Below are 19,469 nucleotides of genomic sequence, written 5' to 3'. Positions count from 1 at the left end.
CGATAAACGGCGTAGTACAACAGCCGGGTATTTAAACCCGTCATTTAACTTGTTATTTAAGTCGAGTCGCGTTCTTAGATTCAAAGATCGTCACGAAGATTAAATTGTTTCGATTTATTTTATTTTAATTCATCCTTTCTTCCTTGCAGACGTTAACATGGTGGCCGAGCCGAAACCCCATCAAACTGGGCGCAAGCGACAGAACGTGACCAAGACTGGCAACGATTGGTGAGTAGATGTATTATTTCTTAAAGATCAAACCGAACTCAAAAATTTCTTCTTGATAAAAGAATCCAAAAAACGGAGGGGGATGAAAGAGAACGAAGAATCTCGTGCTAAAAATTGTGATCTAGAGACCAGTCTATCTCATATAGACTATATCATATATATATATATAAGACTTGGCATCCGGCCTAAGCCTCGAGATCGCATCTCGGACGAGGAGATGGTTGGTCCGCGCGAGTCGCGCATAAATCTTGTCCCGTCGAGAAGTCGAAAGAGTTAGGTTTGATCCTTGGATCGTGGCTCCATAACCACGAGGGTGGGATCGCCTTAAGAACAGCGGCAAACAAATGCTAACGTGACGAGAGGGTTGTTTTATGGGAGATACGTGACAGCGAAATCAGGGATGGCTTCCTCCTCCTCATCCAGCGGAAACGAAATACGACTATAATCGCCGGCTAATCCCAACGATTGTTTGCCATTTAAATTGATTAAACTGGACGTTGGATTTTGATCAGAGAGAGAGAGATCCTTTTCGTTCTGACCGATTGTTGGATTTTGGTGAAATTTGGAAATTGGATCTGGAAATTATTCGAGATGATAATACTGTAGAAAGGAGATAATTAATGTATTTAGAATTCGTTATTAAAGGATGAATTAGATATTTTGTTTGAAATATACATATGATGAAGTTGTGGTAGAAATCTCGTCTGGTCCATACTTGTTTCGTTCCACTTGTGTATTTTATATTCTTGCGCGATATGATTGTCTTCTTCTACTCGTTCGAAATGAATTGTTTTTACTTATCTAGCCATTCCATCCTTAATTATTTCTTCTTATCTTTTCCTGGTGATTCTATTCTAGGAATAATCGTCTTGTTATAAAAAGATTATGAGTCGTAAGTCTCTCGACTTGAAGAATGTAATTTCCATTTATTAAATTTTTATTCGAATTTTATACATATATATGTTTATTCTCTATTATTTATATCTCTTCTTTTCATCATTCTTTCCGTTTCACCCTATAAATCCGTTCAAAAGCTTGGAAAGTATCGTTTTCGAAAATTAAAAGATCGATATAATAATTCCATTTCCAATCTATTTCCAATATACCTGATATATCTATTAGATACAGACATCACTTTCTCCTCCATTCTTCCATTCACCAAAACTCGGCTTTTCCCGTTCTCCCTCCACGTTGTCATTGTCCACCATTGGCAAAGAGCGGCAGAATTCCCCAGGTTTCCGCGAACCGAGACGTCGTATCGTGGTATCGCGTTTCATCTGGTTTCACGATCTCCTCCCGTCCAAAGAAAACGAGCCGTGCAAACTCTCCCGCCCAACTGGTTAAAGTCCGAGCGGACACCGATTGTTTGGACCCATCGAAACTTTATGCAGACACTACGGTGGCATTTTACCAGGCAGAGAGAGAGAGAGAGGTATCCATCTCTCTCTCTCCTGCCCCCGCATATTCGGGAGATAGCCCGGCTATAATATAAAACAGCAGTAAACCGTGATTGTTAAAATTTAACGATCCGCCCGTTTTTCGCCGTAATATTTCTCCGCGGGCAGAAATGAATTTTCTCGCGTGACGTTTAAAATTTGTCGAAACATACGGTACAATGCGAAATTTTCGCGACCACCGAGAGTCCCCGATTCGGGTGCATCGGTTGTTGCCATTTTTTTCTTCTTTTCTCTCTCTCTTTTTTTTTTTTTGGTCTTTTTTTTTGGTCTTTTTTTTTTTTTTTTTTTTAGTCTCGCGGCAAATTGAAAGGAATAACGATGATCATTTTTCGACGATGGTCGAAACGGCCGATTCGGAAAATTTTCGGCTCTCGCTCGATCGGAAAATATAGCACGGCTCCGTTGAAATACGCCCCTGCGTTGAACGTTGCTCTTTCACGCGTATAGGGAAATTGGCCTGTTTGGAAATATTAAGCAAGATTTAGTATGCACACCCGTTTTGGCTTATTTACCGATTTTCGATCGTATCCCTTTTTTTCTCTTTTTTTTTTCTTTTTTTTTATTTGTTTTTAGCGGGATAAAATATTTTGTTTGAGATAATATTTGAAATAATTGTTATTGCGATGTGTGCTATTTTATTAACGCGATTTCGTGATTTTTTTTTTCTCGTGAATTTTCTCTGGAAAATATTTCATTTCTTTGTTCATCTTTGGAATAAAAAATTTATTATTATTATTATTATTATTATTATTATAGCATAATTTGATATTTTTCGATTCTTTTTTTTTATTCGCGTTAATTGTTTGTCAAAATAAATTTTCGCAGTGGAAACTGTTTAATGAGAATTTTCGTCATAATGGCATAATATTATAAAACCGTCTTGCTTTCGACGATGTAAAAATTTCCACGTAAAAAATATATACGATGTATAATACACATTCAGAATTTTTTTATTGTATATATATATAATTTGGCATTTGTATATGTAAGAAATCGCATAATATTAAAATTCCTATAATCCATAATACATAAAAAATTAAAATAGATCGTAATGCTATCGTATTATCGATTCTTTTCAACAATTTCATCAACGAAATGAAATGTTGATCCATCCAAATTAATCATCGAACGAAAAGAAGAAAAATTTGATCAAATAGCAAAAAAAGAAGGCAATTAGCCTTCGTTATTACTTCTATTAATTTTATTCCCTAAACATTTTCATTCGAACAAATTTCCGAATATCCCAATATGTTTACATTTTTACGTGATAAAAATTCGTAATATTATTTGGCCGGTTCTGTTTTGTTTCCTGTTTGTGTGGAAACGTTTATACGCGAGATATTTCAACGAAATCCTATCCGAATTGAAATCCACTTGAAAATGGTTTCGGATTATTTTTAAAAAATCCATGTTCCATTCGTTGTTGAATTTCGAGCAAAAATCACCGGAAGAAGAGGGGTGTGGAGGGGAGGGAGAGAAAATTTTGTGAAACTACCCCTCACCGGTTTAAGCGTTGCTCATTTCGGGGGATACATGATATATATTCCGTCAGAATTTAAAAATCCGTGCCCTCATTAACGCGAGTTCCATTAAATTTTCGAATTAATTTTCTCTACCGCATTACACTCGTTTCGCTCATATTTCTCCTTTTCTAATATATGTATATATAATATATACTTTTAATATATACTTTGTCGTATTTTATGCTTTGTACTACACAGACATTATCAGCGTTACACGAAAAATTTAAAAGCAAGAATTGTCCAGTGTATATATTCAACGTTATATAATAACTCATTTTTATTGCCCTCTCCTAACCTTCTCGCAATTTGCATCGAGTTTAACACTCGTTAATCCGATTATTTAAATTATTTATTAAAAAAAGAGAGAAAGAGAAAGAAAAGAATAAATAGAAACAACAACAACAGCGTAACAAATGTTGAATGTATTCACGACATTCTTTCGAGATATGAAATATTCAGATTGCGTAAAAGACAAAAAGGGACGATAATGAATAAATATCTCCGTTGGAAGGGAAGAAGGAAGGGGAGAAAAAAAATAAAAAATAAAACGATAATGCATAGATCCCTTTCCACCGATGTAAAATAATTGCTTGCACACGCAACGGCTGTCCACTTCATCAGGATCTACTACGTACCTCTACCATCCATTGTCCGTCAGACGTTTTCACGGAATTGTCGGCTTTATAACGTCACGTCATTTACCGTCGAGGCATCTTGGAGCGGGGCGGCAAGTTGTTGTCTGGCTAACACACAGGCCCTGCTTGCCCGCGAGACAGTGAAATCACCGTCCTGGCCATTGTGTCCGTCGTGACGCGCAAGGGGTGGAAGTTTTCGAGGGATGATAGGCGCGAGAAGGCCGTATACGTGAAAAATATCTTTTATTAGGATTACTTTATTAGGATTTATCGCGAGTAGAGTTTCTCTCTACTCTGTTTTCTTCTAAAAATTGTATTTATAAGAAAAATTGGTATCGTAGATCGATCGAAATTTGTTGAAATTTCATGTTGGATATTCGATTGTAAGAAATATACGTGTTTTATTTAAATTTTTTTTCTTTCTTTGGAATGTTTAGAACGGTTTAAGGTTTAAAGGATCGAAAAGGGTCGAGGGTTTCCCTCTTTTTTTTTTTGGTTTTCCTTGCTGCATATTTTTTGCAGCGTATAAATTATAGTTCGAATCAAACGAACGAAAAGGAATTTTTGCCTCCCCCCGTATGCGAGATATAACGAAATTAAAGTGATTTTACCAACCGGTCGGGAATTTTAAACGAACACAGCGTGCTGTGTTAATGTAGGAATAAGTAATTAGACACGTACAAACTTAACTAGACTTTTAACAAGTTCGTTTTAATCTTCCCTCTCGAATCGAGTTGCTCGGGGATAACTTTCTATTCCTTTTCTGGTAATTGGTAATCGTCTGAAGCGGCTCGCGGAGACTTTAAAAAAAAAGAAGAGAAGAGAAAAATATTTAATACTCGAAGCAAACTTGCAAATGAACAAATTTCTGAAGCAATATAATTTCAAAAATAAATATCGAACGAGTGATTCATTGATCCACATATTTAATTACAATGTCTTCCCGATCATTTTAATCATTGCATATAAGAAGAGAGAAAAAATTCCAAAATCGAATAACGATAAATAAAAATCTCAAGTATAAAAATTTCGATAAATTTTCACCCCCTTCCTGCATGAGAATATCGTTTCGCGACCTCGAACGCGCCGCCACCCGTCGTTTCAACCCTTTCTCGTCTCAGCAGACACTGTTGAGACCAATCCAAGAACAACTCGAGGCTCAAACAACCGCGTACGCAGTTGCACACTCGCGGGATACCTCGATGGTCTGGCAGTTTCGCGAAGAGGCCTCGACGAGAGAATGAGAGGGGAAAAAGATAAAGCTGGAAAACATATTTCGCGCCGGCTGATGCATTATCCGTGAGATGTCTGCAACAGATAGTGTCGTGGGAAAACGTCGATAGCCCTTTCCGCGAATCAAGTCTATATTCCCCGGCTTTCTCTCCCGTTCTCCACCCCCTCCTTACGTTCTCGTTCCTCTTTTTCCCCCCCTCCCTCCTTCTTTCCCTTGTTCTTCCACAAGAATCTAACACACACGCGTATAATTTTCACAGGGAGAAAGGCAGTTTCGCGTGTCCAACCAGGGAGCGAGATTTTTTTCTTTCCTTTTCTTTCCGCCACTTTTTCTTGATGATTCCTCGGCGACGATGTAATTTTCCGTCATCCGAGCGAATGACGAGCGGGAACAGGCATCGTGAAAAGTGACTATAATAGTTTCCACGGTGAACAATGGCCGGACTTCGAGAGTTTCGAGGTAAATGCGCGCCGTGATGCCGCCTCGTCGGCGTTGAAAGAAATTGTTCGTGAAATACGTTCGACGGAAAGATTCTTACTCTCTCTTTCTCTCTCTTTTCTTTCTTTTCCTTTTTTTTTCTCTCCTTCTTGTTTCGTTTCATAGCGGCGTTCGTTCATCGATTCGGGAGGGAATAATGCGAAGGATGATCCGGAGGTGGAGCGATAGTGAAAATTCTGCGGCGCAAGCAGTTGCGTCCGAGATTTGCCGGAGATGACGATGAAGACGTCGGTAAGGAAGAATGGAATAGAGATCGGGTTTGAAATGAGAGCTTCATACCCTTTATTTTTATCAGGTTTGTCGAGCTTTTTATTATTTGGACTCGCGGTTATTGGGACGCGTTTCCATCCGGGAACGAAAATTAGGGAAAATTGTGGAGGGTGGTGGAAATTTGTTAAAGGAGAGGATTGAATTGATGGAAGAAATAGCAGTTGAAACAATGCTCTCCATCCTATACTCGTTTGCAATTTATAATATTTGTATATTATAATCTACCAAAATCCCTTCGAAAATATCCCTAACTTGTCCAATAATTTTTAAAAAAATCCTCCTAAAATCCCTCTTCTCCTTTTATCCCTTGTAAAACAATAATCGACGCTGTTCCAAAAAAGAATCACCTCCTAAATGGATTTTAAACAACACCCACATTCATAAGGGCGAAACAAGATTCCGAACGCGTGACAAAAGCGACATCGGCATCCACCCTGGGCTACCTGGAGACAAATAAAGTCGAGTGTAAACGCGGTACAACCCCTCGAAACCGAAACGGTGGGGCGGTGGAACGCGATATCTCGAAGGCGTCACTTAATACCGACGCCCGAAAAAACTTCCACCCTCGTTTCTCCGCTGTCGCGCTTTAATGTAGCCGTCAATCCGCATCGTTCCCTCTCTTCCCCTCCCCCTCCCCCTAAAAAGAAACACTCACTCACTCACTCACCCCCAGTGCTCCGCGTCTCGTTGGAGAATCGAGTCGAACACGGATCGATTTTATTCTCGTAATCGTCCGCCCCCGCGGGGGATGCAAATGTTTCGTCCGGCGGAACGGGCAAATAAATTTGCATATTAAGCTATATTTTATAATATACGCGTGCGTGTCCACCGCGGTAACGGCCAGACATTTAAAAAAATTATACTTGCAAACGGGCGGGATTGGAGGAGAGGGGAGGGGGAACATAATTAACGTCAACGGCACGCACCATCGTGTCCGACCACCAACCCGCCCTTCTATCGCACTGTTCACAGTTGAGGATCTCGCGGCCAGTAAACGCGATTGTCTCGTTTCTCGATTTTGAAAAGGGGCAAAAATATTCGACGAGGCGAAAAAATTTCAGAATTTTGGTTGTTTTTTTTTTTCGATGACAGTCTCGAAAAAGAAAAGTGTCGATGATTATTAACCCAGGGGCCGCGGTAACGACTGCGGTTCGGGCCTTACGACCCCGGGTACCCGAGTATATTTATTCGATTTGCGAAAGATTTATCGCGAGGGATTTATTTTAACGGGAGGAGGAGGGAAGGAATTAAGAGTGAAGAAGAATGTAGAGAGTGTAATGATGAAAGGTCGGATGCATCCTTTGAAATTCCTCGAATAAATTCCTTCTCCGTCTAAAGATGATAAAAGTTTTGGATCAAGTTTACACGAATATTTAGAATTTAAAGACAAAATTTAAGATCGTCTAAAAGAATATAGAAAAAATGGAACGATTCAGTCAAATTAGATTATATCGCGAGAAAAAATTTTTCTCTAAATCCTCTTTAAAAAAGAAGAAGAAGAAGACGAATCAAAAATCGGATTAAATTGATGGAATAAAAATTCGGAAACGATTCAAAATTGAATCTTTTGGTGAGACCGTCTCGAGACGAAGGGAGGGAAAGAAAAAAGAAAAAGAAGGAGAGTAAGGAACGTTGGAAATTCCGCGAACGATGAATCACGGGAGCGGATGGAAAAATCGCGACGCGCCAATCCCGATGGAAGTTCTCCAACCCTTCCCCCTCCACGCGTTGGTGCATTTTTCTCTCCGGTCGAACGATTCGACGAATTTTGATTCGGTGGAGGAGAACGAGGAACAACGTAATACGGTCACGTAGCGGGAAAGTTTGTCGTGGATAGTTGGTGGGCAATTTGTCAGTATCAGATTGGAGGGAAATCTGGTGTGGCGGAGACGCGCTGTTTACTCGTCTCCGATTCTCTCTGTCTCGTTAATGTAATGGAGGCTTGATGACGTCCGAGTTCGGAATCCGTTTCCAACGGGGCGTAACAATTGTTCGACTTTGGATCTTTTTTAATTTCTAAAATTCAATTTTTCTTTCCTGCATTGCTTCCTAGAATTTACATTTGAATTTAAGCAAAATAATAATTGTTTTTCAAATTGGTTCGATTTTGTTAATTAATCATCTGTTCTGGCTTTCGATTTTCCAAATTATCCTTTTTTTCCAATTATTATAGTAGCGATCGAAATTTTGCAAATTTGCATTTTCCACTCCGAATTCGAATTGTCAGCTTCTATGAAAGAATTTAATAATTATTCGTTTGAGGTTTCAATAACGATAGATTTCTCCCTCTCGTCGAACTTTTTTGTTAGACAAATAATCGCGCGATCTCCATTTTATAATTGCGATTAAACGACAATACGTTTAATTTCAGTTTTCTTTTTTCTCTCTTCTTCTTCTCTTTCGACTACATATCACATTTTATCCTTCGCCACTCCCCGTTCAATCCACGGATATAACAATTACCGATTACAGTACTAAATTTACGTAATTATTAATCAACCTCGTATTGATACTAAATATCATTAATCGAGTATCAATTAAAATCAGGACGTCAATTGTTTTGCGGTCTACCTATGCGCCTGGGTTCCGGGGATATTTGATTATAATAAATTTGCATGTACATATTTGATATTTCATTGGGATATAACGTTATTGATTATGAAATTAAAATTTCAAGGATCATTAATATATGACGTTAACGTATTCGAATCAATTAATAAAACGGTAACTAAATTTCCCAAATACTTCCAAGCTATTACGAAATAAAAAAAAAATATATATATATATATAAAATAAACATAATCATCGTAATATTTTTTCAAAAAATCAAGAAACGGATCCAAATATAATTATCTAGATAATTTATTCTTTAAAAATATACATATATATATTTATTATTATTATTATTATTATTACTATTATTATTATTATTATATAAATTCTAATTGTTGCACAATAAGAGGACGGTTTGTCCCGCCGACAATTTATTACCATAATTTGACCGAAACTTGGGCCGCGCTTGATATTACGAGTTATTATCAATATACGTGTAATTAATATATACGTGTGGAAATTCTCGGCCAATAGGAATTCACGGCGCGTTCGAGCTATTTTGCGAGGGGCAAACGATCGGGAGGGAGGGAGGGAGGGGGAGGATGGGGGACAAGGTTCGACATCGGGTTCGCGTGCACGGAACATCGATTCACCGGTTGAGTGACGAATGAAGACTACTTCCGGCAGAATCGACAGGTCTGTTGCAATCGTTCCGTTCCCCGGGCTAATATTTCACGGTGAAGTGGCGATACTCGGCGTTGACCGGTAACCACGGAATCGGATTCGATAATCTCGCCCTCGTAGCAACCCCCCCCTCGACTTTAGGGGATTAATGATCGGATAAATGAGGTATGCGACAGGTATTTTTCCATTTTTTAACTTCTTTTTTTCTCTTTCTTTTCTCGCGAGACGAGATTTTTTTCGAATTTTTGCAACCAGGCGTTTTTCTTAGGCGTAGGAGGGAGTCGTTGAAATATTAATAATCGGGAAACGAGAGATTTGCGGGGAGAAATTTTTCCGTTTACACGTGCAAGCAAGATTTTTTTTTGCGAAACGTGTTTCTCTGCAGCTTTTCTTCCAGAGATAGGGCTGTTTAAATATTAATAATTGGGGGAAAAATGTGTACGAGAAATTTTTTCATTTAATTTCCGCGTGGAAGAAAATTCTTTCTTTCTTTCTTTCTTTCTTTCTTTCTTTTGATTGCGCTACGTGGTGGAATTTTTGCAACCAGTTGTTTTTCTTAGTCATAGATAAGCGTTCTTGAAATATTAATAATTGGAAAATTAAATGTATGAGAAATTTTTGCAACCTTTCTTGAAGATACATATTCTTGGAATATTAATAATCGGAGAATGAGAAATTTTTTTATTTAATTTCCATCCGTTTTTTTCGATTGTATTTTTAATCTCACGTGGAAATTTATGATATTTATAAGTATTTTTTCTTTCGAATATTAGGAAACGAAACTTGAAACATTAATGTTATGTTTATACAAAAAATCTTTGCGAATTTTTCCTAAGAGATGTCATTAATCAGAAAGCGAGGTTTGTGAGACGTTTTTCTAACTTCGATAATCCAATGAAGTAAAATTTTACTCCCGAAGAGGATTTCGAAATTATTTCAGTCAGATCAGGGCATTCATTCCCGAGATATAAATATATCTTGCATTTATTTTGATAAATGATGAATAACGTGCATAAGAATTGCATTATTTCACTATTCGGCCCTTTAATGGATTAAAGGAGGATAATCACGTAAATTATCATCTGGCCCCTTTCTGCTTCGTTTAGACGAAAATTAATACGTCGCCGGATATTCCGCATCTTTGTCTTTTTCGCTTTACAAAGAGAGGAGGGTAATTTACTTGCTCGCAAGGATCACGTTCTCCTTTCACCGTGCTTGTAATAAGCTAAAGTATAATATATTAACGAACTTCTTCCTGAATTACGGTAAACTAACACGTTCTTAATAATTTCACGCACAACGTGAATGAAATATTGTTTTTCGATAAAATATAATGGCAATATAACAACAACAATAATAATAAAAGAAAAAATTGTGCGCAAACAAAGTATATTCGACGGAAATAAATAATTATCCATAAAATTAATTTTCGTCCCAAACGTGTGGCTTGAAAGTAGAAATAATTTGGTCGAAACAAAATGTCGTTCAAACTTCTTGGCAAATTAAAATTATTTCCACCCAAGAGTGGAAAAATCCAAAAAAGAAAAATTATACGGATCCACGAAATCCAGCTTGATGAAAATAAATCGTTGTATAACAGAGTATAATGGAGGATCTTCTAAGGGAGATGATTCGCGATATTAATTCTCTTGGTCGCGTGCGTGAGCGCGAAGAAACGAAGCTTTGGCTGGGATGACGTAACGTAACGGGAGGAGTAATAATTTCTGTCAAGAAATCGTTGCCATTCACGGATGGAATGACTGAACGGTTCGTTGGAATAACAAGCTCGTTGAAAGGGTCTCGTCTCGGGCTAAACGCTTGAAATTAATTGAAAGTTCGGCTCTGGTAATGAATATTGTTACGAAGTAAATTTCGCGGACTCTCTCCCCTGATATCAACGTGCTCACGCTTATGTGTTCGTTCGTTCCTTCGTTGTGTACAGAATCACCGATTGTATATATTGTGTGTGCATTAACGATAGCACGACGATAGCGTTGGAAGATTCCAAGTAGACTGTAACTTGCACGTATAATGGCCGATATCCCGTTGTGTTATATCTGATTGCGCCGACTATAAAAGTGTACAGCTGGCCCCGAGAGTTGGCGTCTAACATTTCTGACCCGGAATGACCTACACCGCCGGAGAAGCGCATTAATATAGCTAATGGTATTTCGAAACTTACCTTCTCCCATCCTCCCTTGGGACAAAACTCGGTTAATTGGTTCACTTTCCTGCGCGGCACGAATTGAAGCGGAAACCGCGTTTTGTTGAAACCGACACCCCACGTTGCACGCCCGCTTGTTATCGTTATTTACATAATAATAACAACGCGATGCGATGGGGAAACATGCGATGGTGAAAAGTGCGATTCCGCAATTTTTCCAACTCGTAACTTCGATTTACTTTAACTAATTTTCTTCTTCGAAGAATTGGGAATAAGTTGTACTAGATTTTTTTTTTTTTTAAATTTTGATCTGAGGGTGAGAAAATAGATCGGAGATATTAAAGGTTCGAAGAGTTATTCCTAAAGTGGAGACAACATTCTATTTTGCATTCTGGTTTATTTTATTTTATTTCGATTTTCAGGTGTGAATATATAACAATCTGAGAATAAAGTTACGAGAATCAAGTTACACGAGTTTTAATATCTAAGGTATTGGGTATAAAAATATAATAGAATTTAACAATCTCATATTTTTCGATTTTCAGGTATGAATATATCTGAGAATAAAATTATATTTTTAATTTAATTGTCGACGATTTTTCTTTAGCTGCAAATGGACTGGGAATAGGATACATAAATATACAAAATATATTTTCAAACTATTAGAAGAATTGATATCTCTGATTTTAAATTAATTAATTGATGGGTTTTGCAGTTTCTTTTTCTTATAATTGATAAAAAACGTTCAAAGTCTTTCGATGAAATTAATATCGAAAATTGGAAAACAAGAAATACTCGTCATTCCTTGTCGATCTTGCATCTTTAATTCATGCTTCAACCACATCTCGAAAATAATACCAAAAATAGTAATTACGCGTTAATATTCAAGCATGTAAATATCATATGATCAATATTTTCCAATTTTAAATAAAACAAATAAACAACATCGCGTTTCAACGATGCTCATAACTCCCCCCCTTTTTCCATCTAATAAATAATTTAAATCCAACCTTATTCATACAATCGCAAAAGTACAGCAATAATTCTGTTTTATATGGAAACATTGCGAATATGTAGACTATAACATTATATATGGAGCAATTTTTTTATTAATGAAATATAATCTCGAGGGCATAAAAGCAACCCTTAAAGTTTCAGTATTATTTTCATTTTTTAAACGTAACCTCGCAACACGATACCGCGATACGCAGCAAAAAATATTAAATTGTAAAATATTCCGTGTGCAAAAAAAAAAATTATATTTCCAATTGAAATTATAAAAAAAAAAAAAATAGAAAAAAAAAAAGATTGATTTCACGCGCTCGAGAAGATTTCCAATTCCAAAATAAAATTTTCATCGAAACGAAATTTTTTTTCCAAAAATACCTCAAATAACCTCTTCACCTATAATTCTTTTTTAATAATTAATGATAATTTCCCTTTTTTCCCTTCCTTTCTCGATCAAACTTCTCGAACGAATCGGGAAAACACAAATCTTCGTTTCTCGGTTCTTCAATCTTGGTTCATCGATTAAATTCAGAGTTAAAACGTCACCGAATCCACGCATAGATATCATAATAACAATTTTAAACGGGAAACAAGCTTTTCTATAAATCCATCCCTTCCGTGTTGCGCTTTTTGAACCCCTCTGTACAGCAGGAGGCTTTCCTTCCAACCCTTAACACCGAGCATAAATATTAATAAGCAAGCGGTGAAATTCACGCTTATCGTGGCACCGTGAAGATTTACATGAGATAACGCGACTTTCCTTTTGCTGTACGGCCCGTTTCTGTGTATACTACGGGCAGAAAACACGCCGGCATTTACATACGACGTCGGATAAGGGGAGTCACGGAGATCGTTTTGCGGCACCCCCAACTTTTATCGCCACTGATATCTCTCTCTCTCTCTCTTCTTCGTGCCGGTATTGCATTCTTTTTTAGAGAATAAATAACGAGGGAGGAGGAGGAGGAGGAGGATGATGAGGGCAGGACTCGTATTACGGGACGCGTTGTTGTTTACGCGTTGCGAGAGTGGAGCAACACTTTGAGCAATGATCTTTTTGCATTTTTACCATCCCCTTACGCGTTGCGAGAGATTGGTATCTTTATTACACCGTTCCAACGGTAATTCCTTTCTCGTTCGCCTTCGCCCCCCCTCCTCTTTTCCCCCCAGTGTTAATAAAGATTCGTTTGGAGAAAAAGTGAAATTAGATGGAAATTTTTAGAGACTACTAGAGAAATTTCGACTTTTCTTTTTTTTTTTTTTTTTTAGTTCGCGAGAAAATGGAATTTTTCTATATTTCCATCTGTTATTCGAATGAAAAGAAAGAAGAGAGAGGGATTAAGTTAAGTGATCAGTGAAATTTATTCATCTCGATTGCATAGAATGAAAAATCCTTTCGAAACTTTAAACTAAATGAAATCGATACGCGCGACATTCCCGCGGAAGGAAATTTAGACGCGGAATACTCGAAACTATCCATAAACATAATTTATTAACGGATATTGCATTGTTGATGGTGTTGCCGTATTCCGCATTACCAGACGCCATTATTGATTTAGGTGCTTATCATTCGAGGCCGCCGTTGTAAAACGTAAATACGTAATTTATTAGGAAACGGTGCATTATTAGTGACGTAGCCTAGTATCGTGTATTACCGAATGCCGCGTTAATGTTGGTGATTACGCGCGCGTGTTCCTTCTACGCTATTCGTATCTGAATGCGTAGCTCGATAACGTTTGGCTTACCGCAAACCGCTGCATAACTCGGGGAACCCCTCCACTATGTGTTAAACAACATTGATTAGTGACATCTGTAGAGTTAATATTCCGATAAATTTAATCCCCCTTTTCGCGTCTCGTTTAATTCCAACCTCTTGATAATTGCACCCCTATTGAATATTATTTTATGAGAAGAGAGATATTTCTTTCCTTTTTTCAGGATCGTTGCAAATCTTTTTCTTTAACAATTTCTCATTCTCGTATCCATGGAATAACAGGAGGAAAAAAAAAGAGAAAAAGGATTACAAACCGCTGCATAAGAAGAATCCCTCCACTATATGTTAAACAATATTGATTAGTGACATCTGTAGAGTTAAATTTAACCCCTTTTCGTGTCTCGTTTAATTCCAACCTCTCGATAATTGCACCCCTATTAAATATTATTTCACAACGAAAAAAGAGATATCTTTTTTTTTCAGGATCATTGCAAATCTTTTTCTTTAACAATTTCTCATCCTCATTTTCATCCTCGTATTCACGGAATAACGGGGAAAAAAAAGAGAAAAAGGACTGCTGCATAATTTTGGGAACCCCTTCACTATGTGTTAAACAACATTGATTAGTGACATCTGTAGAGTTAAATTTAACCCCTTTTCGTGTGTCGTTTAATTCCAACCTCTCGATAATTGCCCCCCTATTAAATATTATTTCACAACGAAAAAAGAGATATCTTTTTTTTCAGGATCATTGCAAATCTTTTTCTTTAACAATTTCTCATCCTCATTTTCATTCTCGTATCCACGGAATAACGGGGGAAAAAAAAGAGAAAAGGGAACCCCTTCATTATGTGTTAAACAACATTGATTAGTGACATCTGTAGAATTTAGAATCTATAGAAAATTTAATCCCTTTTCGTGTCTCGATTTCTTTAATTCCAATCTCTCGGTAATTGCCCTCCTCCCCTCCGAATATTATTTAACGAGAAGAGAGATATCTTTTTTTTCAGAATCATTGCAAATCTTTTTCTTTAACAATTCCTCATTTTTATCCTCGTATCCACGGAATAACAGGGGGAAAAAAAAAGAGAAAAAGGACCGCTGCATAATTTGGAGAACCCCTTCACTATGTGTTAAACAACATTAATTAGTGTTAAACAACATTGATTGATCTAGAGTTAAATTTAACATTGATTAGTGACATCTAGAATTAAATTTATCTCCCTTTTTGTCTCGTTTAATTCCAACTCTCGATAATTGCTACCCCCAAATATTGAATATTATTTCACAACGAAAAGAGAGATATCTTTTTTTTTCAGGATCATTGCAAATCTTTTTCTTTAACAATTCCTCATTTTTATCCTCGTATCTACGGAATAACAGGGGAAGAAAAAAAGAAAAAAAGGATCCCAAACCGCTGCATAACTCGGGGAACTTCTTCACTATATGTTAAACAACATTGATTAGTGACATCTAGTAGAGTTAAATTTAATCTCAATAATTGCCCCCTTATTGAATATTATTTCACAACGAAAAGAGAGATATCTTTTTTTTCAGGATCATCGCAAATCTTTTTCCTTAACAATTTCTCATCCTCATTTTCATCCTCGTATCCACGGAATAACAGGGGTCGAAAAAGAAGAGAAAAAAAGGAGGAGAAAAGTAGGAGCACAGCAGTCGGGTTAATTCGCTTTCCCCTCGTGAGTCACTTCACACCCCTTTGCAGCCTCCCCCATTAGCCCATCAGACATGGCTGGCCCGTAATTGCTCGCGGGCCGCACTTGGTTCATCCAGGGTTAATTTCAAGTATACCCTGTCCATCGGATATACAAGGAAGATTGTTCGTTCCCGTCGTGTGTTCGATAAGCTTCGCCCGGCCTTGGTGTGCGCGCCAGGCCACTCTCTCTCTCTCCACCCTGTTCCCCGGTCGACACAGGCCGCACGAGCACAAACAACGCCTCCACAAACCCATCCTCCCCGCTGTATACGCGCCGTGGGTGGAAACGCCACGACGAGTATATTTGCAGATCAGTCGAGCGAGTTCTACCAACATTTCAGCATCGTTAGCATTCAATTACGCGATTATTGAGGGCCTTGGCCGGCATCCTCGCTCCTTCTTTGATCGATATTATGCGTGCTATGTATACACACGTACCTTTTTTTTCTTTTTTTCATTGCGAAATATTGGAGAGATTCAACATAGAATTTATATCGTGTGACTAAAATATAATACTTGGTTTTAAGCCTAAGTTGATGTTCTTCCACGTTTCGATGGAATTCGCGTGAATATCATTTAAGGAATATTAGTTGACGGTTTCAAATTGAGGAGAGAAGGCTTTTTCGTTCACAGGTAGATATGCTCGATTTTAATTTGACGAGAATCTTTTTATTAATCGAAGCGCGAAAGGGATTCGTAATTTATAATCTACGATGGATTGTATTTTTTTTTAATTAAAAATATTTTGGAAAAAGTTGTTTTTAATGTCGGAGCAAAACGAAGAACAAAGAAGCTTTGCAGAGAACAGTTACGTATCTATCTATACGTCACAGGTATCGATTGTTCTAAATCGAAAAGCGCAGTTTCGGTTATCGGGGTAAAATTAAACGTGACGTACGTAAGAGAATCGCGATAAGTAGATAGTGTGTGTATATATATATATATATATATATATAGTATACACAAGATTTGCGTTAAAATTGGCTAAAATGAACAGCGGCCGTAATCCAATTTACGTTGAGCACTATCATCCCCCGTTCCCCTTCTCGGGGAGCGCGTGTCTGGCCTTTACGAGTACGAAAATATGAACGAAATGAAATTATTAAATTATTCCACTTTACTTTACCGTCCAGGTAAATGCCACAATTTCGCCTCTCTCTCTCTCTCTCTCTATCTCTCTCTTAATTACTCTCGTTAAACGGAATAGCCAGTGATTCCACCAGGCCAGAAACAGATACTTATTTTTCAAATTACAAGCCGGGGAGAGGGGGCTTGTAATGTAATTCACCACTCGTTATTAATTTATCACCCTTTAATACTAATTATCCGTCCCGTTTTATTTCATTCGGTTCAATTAATTTGAATTATTTTAATAATATATATTTCGAAGTTTCGAGAGTATTCGTCAGATATTTTTGCACGAATAATCTTACCGTATTGTTTCTCTCAATTCGCTTCTTTTAACATCCCTTTTCAAATGTCCTCTTCTGTGCAAGTAGAGTTCAAAAAAAGGAAGAAAGGAAATTTCATCAAATCTCGAAGCATTGAATTGAATTTTTCAGAAAACAGATTCATCCTCCTCGCTTTAGACCGGTGGTTAAATGGAATTTCAATTAATAGTAAGAATCTTAGCGAAGATTTCTTTTAGAGCCGCGCATAATAAATTGCCGAGCCGCTCCTCGACAATTCGTCGAGGATTGTGGAGCATCGTGGAGGGGAGCCACCGGTCCTCCCGTTGTTTCCGGTAATTGCGACAGGAAAGAAATACCGTTTTAAATGCAAATGTATGCAAGAGAATCCGGAGATTGACCAAAGGAACCGAGACTTATCGCGGCGTGATACGTTTGGGTAGTAAAAGTAGCTTTCCTTAATTGGGAGATCGGGATGATAACGGTGGCAATTTATTTCAGATCCCCTTCCATCCCCTCGCGGGATGTTTTAATGATCAATTATGCCCCAACATTTCCTTCGATACGATTACGACTACTTCTCCCCTCATTATCCACAACGCAATCATATCCTCGATCCTTGTCGTTTATCATCCGTTGCTTTTCGAACGATCGATCGATAATCAATCAAGAGACGAACATTGTTATGCAACTGTCTGAGAAATACGTGATGAAGGAGGATAAATTTTTAATTAAAGATGTGATCTTTGAAAATTTCAATTCTTGAATGTGAAATATATATACATAGGGTTGTGGGATAGATCAATTGGAAATTTGGCAGAATTGTAGATAACCACGAATTGGTCGATGTAAATATATGTTTGCTGTGATGGCATGTCAGAGTTGATGAATGCAATGACTCGATGATGGATCATTGACGCGCGATAACGACTCGACTGGATGGATAAGAGATTTATTGCTGTTGTATCCAACTTATTGTTATTAAATTTAGTGTCCAGAAAAGAAATGGTAATTAAGGAGAATTATCCCAAAAATTCAGATTTATTGTAAAATATTCAAGATTAATACGTGCTTCTCTATTATCGTTGTAAAAATTCAAATATCACAAAGGATCGTTTAAGAAATAATTTATATAATAGAATTTTAATAGAAAGAGATTCTAGATGGAGAATTTTTGGACGAGGTGGGAAATGTTAAATTAGAAAGAGGAAGTGATACTTGTATTGGACCATCACCTTTACGGCTGCTTTTATTGAAATTCTTGGTGGCGATCTTGAAAAGAATTCCTTCCTCTCTCGACTCATCGGGAAAGTCACGGCTGCGGAATGAGTTCGAATGAGTAGAGGAATCCTTACAACGTAATTTCGAAGATTGAAGGAGAATAGAACGTGCGTGATGTCTCTTAAAAAAAGAGAAAGATCGATCGATCGATCGGAATATATTTTCTTCCCCAAGATTAATTTGCGAGATTTCGCGTCACGAAATGATACTTCAATTCGACCTTTCAATTCAATTTTTATATCTCGCTTTTCCTCCAATCTTGGAACAAATAATAATAAATTAACCGTTTTCCGGCGAATAAATTTGTTCGAGGGATATTTGTTTCGCGGATGAAAATATTACTCAACGGAGATATAATAAAAAATGCCGAAATGGGATTACTTTATACACTCGACGATAAACTTAGATCCTCGAGAGAACATTATCCCGATATAACGAGTTTAAAGTGGCTTTTCATTTGTCCGAACCTTTAAGGATCTCTCCGCTCGACCAAAACTTTCCGGCTTTAATTCTTCTGAAATAACTGAAAATTTTCCGAAACTCCCCCAACTTTGAATAATAATAATAACAAAAGCGAGTGTTCCGCGAGAATTTATTTGATTAAAAATCCTGCCCGAATTAAATTAAAAAATTGCACAGATATATTATTCAAATGATAATAAATTTTCATCTTCATTATTTATCACGATTACATCCAATATAAAATTCCAATTTTTCAGAAGTCAAATACATATCGATTAATTGGAAAATAAATCCATAAAAGAATACGCCGTCTTGTTTGCCCCTTATCCCTTCCTCGATTAATCGAGAATTCCTCATCGTCAAACCCCCATAAATTCCCTCGTTTCCCAAACGTGGAGGATTCCCTCTGCAAAAAAAAAAAAGTAAAAAGGGGAGAAAAGTCGACCTTCCTATATCGATGGTTAAACCATCGAACAGACCGATGACCGGTTTCCTCCTTCCCTTCAACTTCCCCATCCCTATCATCCCTGCGCGCGTAACGTACGTTACAACGGAATGGAGTCAGCCGGGGGAATGACGATGGCTGGATTAGCCTAGAGGCACGTGCTGTGGACACCATTCTCCACTTCGCTTGA

The 19,469-nt window shown here is 37.4% G+C and overlaps 1 protein-coding gene across 7 annotated transcripts in view; it reads left to right on the top strand.

Moving 5' to 3' along the window:
* LOC726153 overlaps positions 1-19,469 on the top strand; it is a 301,298-nt gene that overhangs the window by 242,000 nt on the left and 39,829 nt on the right. For all 7 annotated transcript variants that reach the window (XM_016916318.2, XM_006562316.3, XM_016916317.2 and 4 more), the window contains one exon: positions 150-228. In XM_016916318.2, coding sequence (XP_016771807.1) covers positions 150-228 — 79 coding nt within the window. The remainder of the gene's footprint in view (positions 1-149; positions 229-19,469) is intronic.

This window comes from Apis mellifera, linkage group LG14 (assembly GCF_003254395.2).
Source record: "Apis mellifera strain DH4 linkage group LG14, Amel_HAv3.1, whole genome shotgun sequence".
Taxonomy (NCBI): domain Eukaryota; kingdom Metazoa; phylum Arthropoda; class Insecta; order Hymenoptera; family Apidae; genus Apis; species Apis mellifera.
This window is presented reverse-complemented; position numbering and strand designations above follow the sequence as displayed.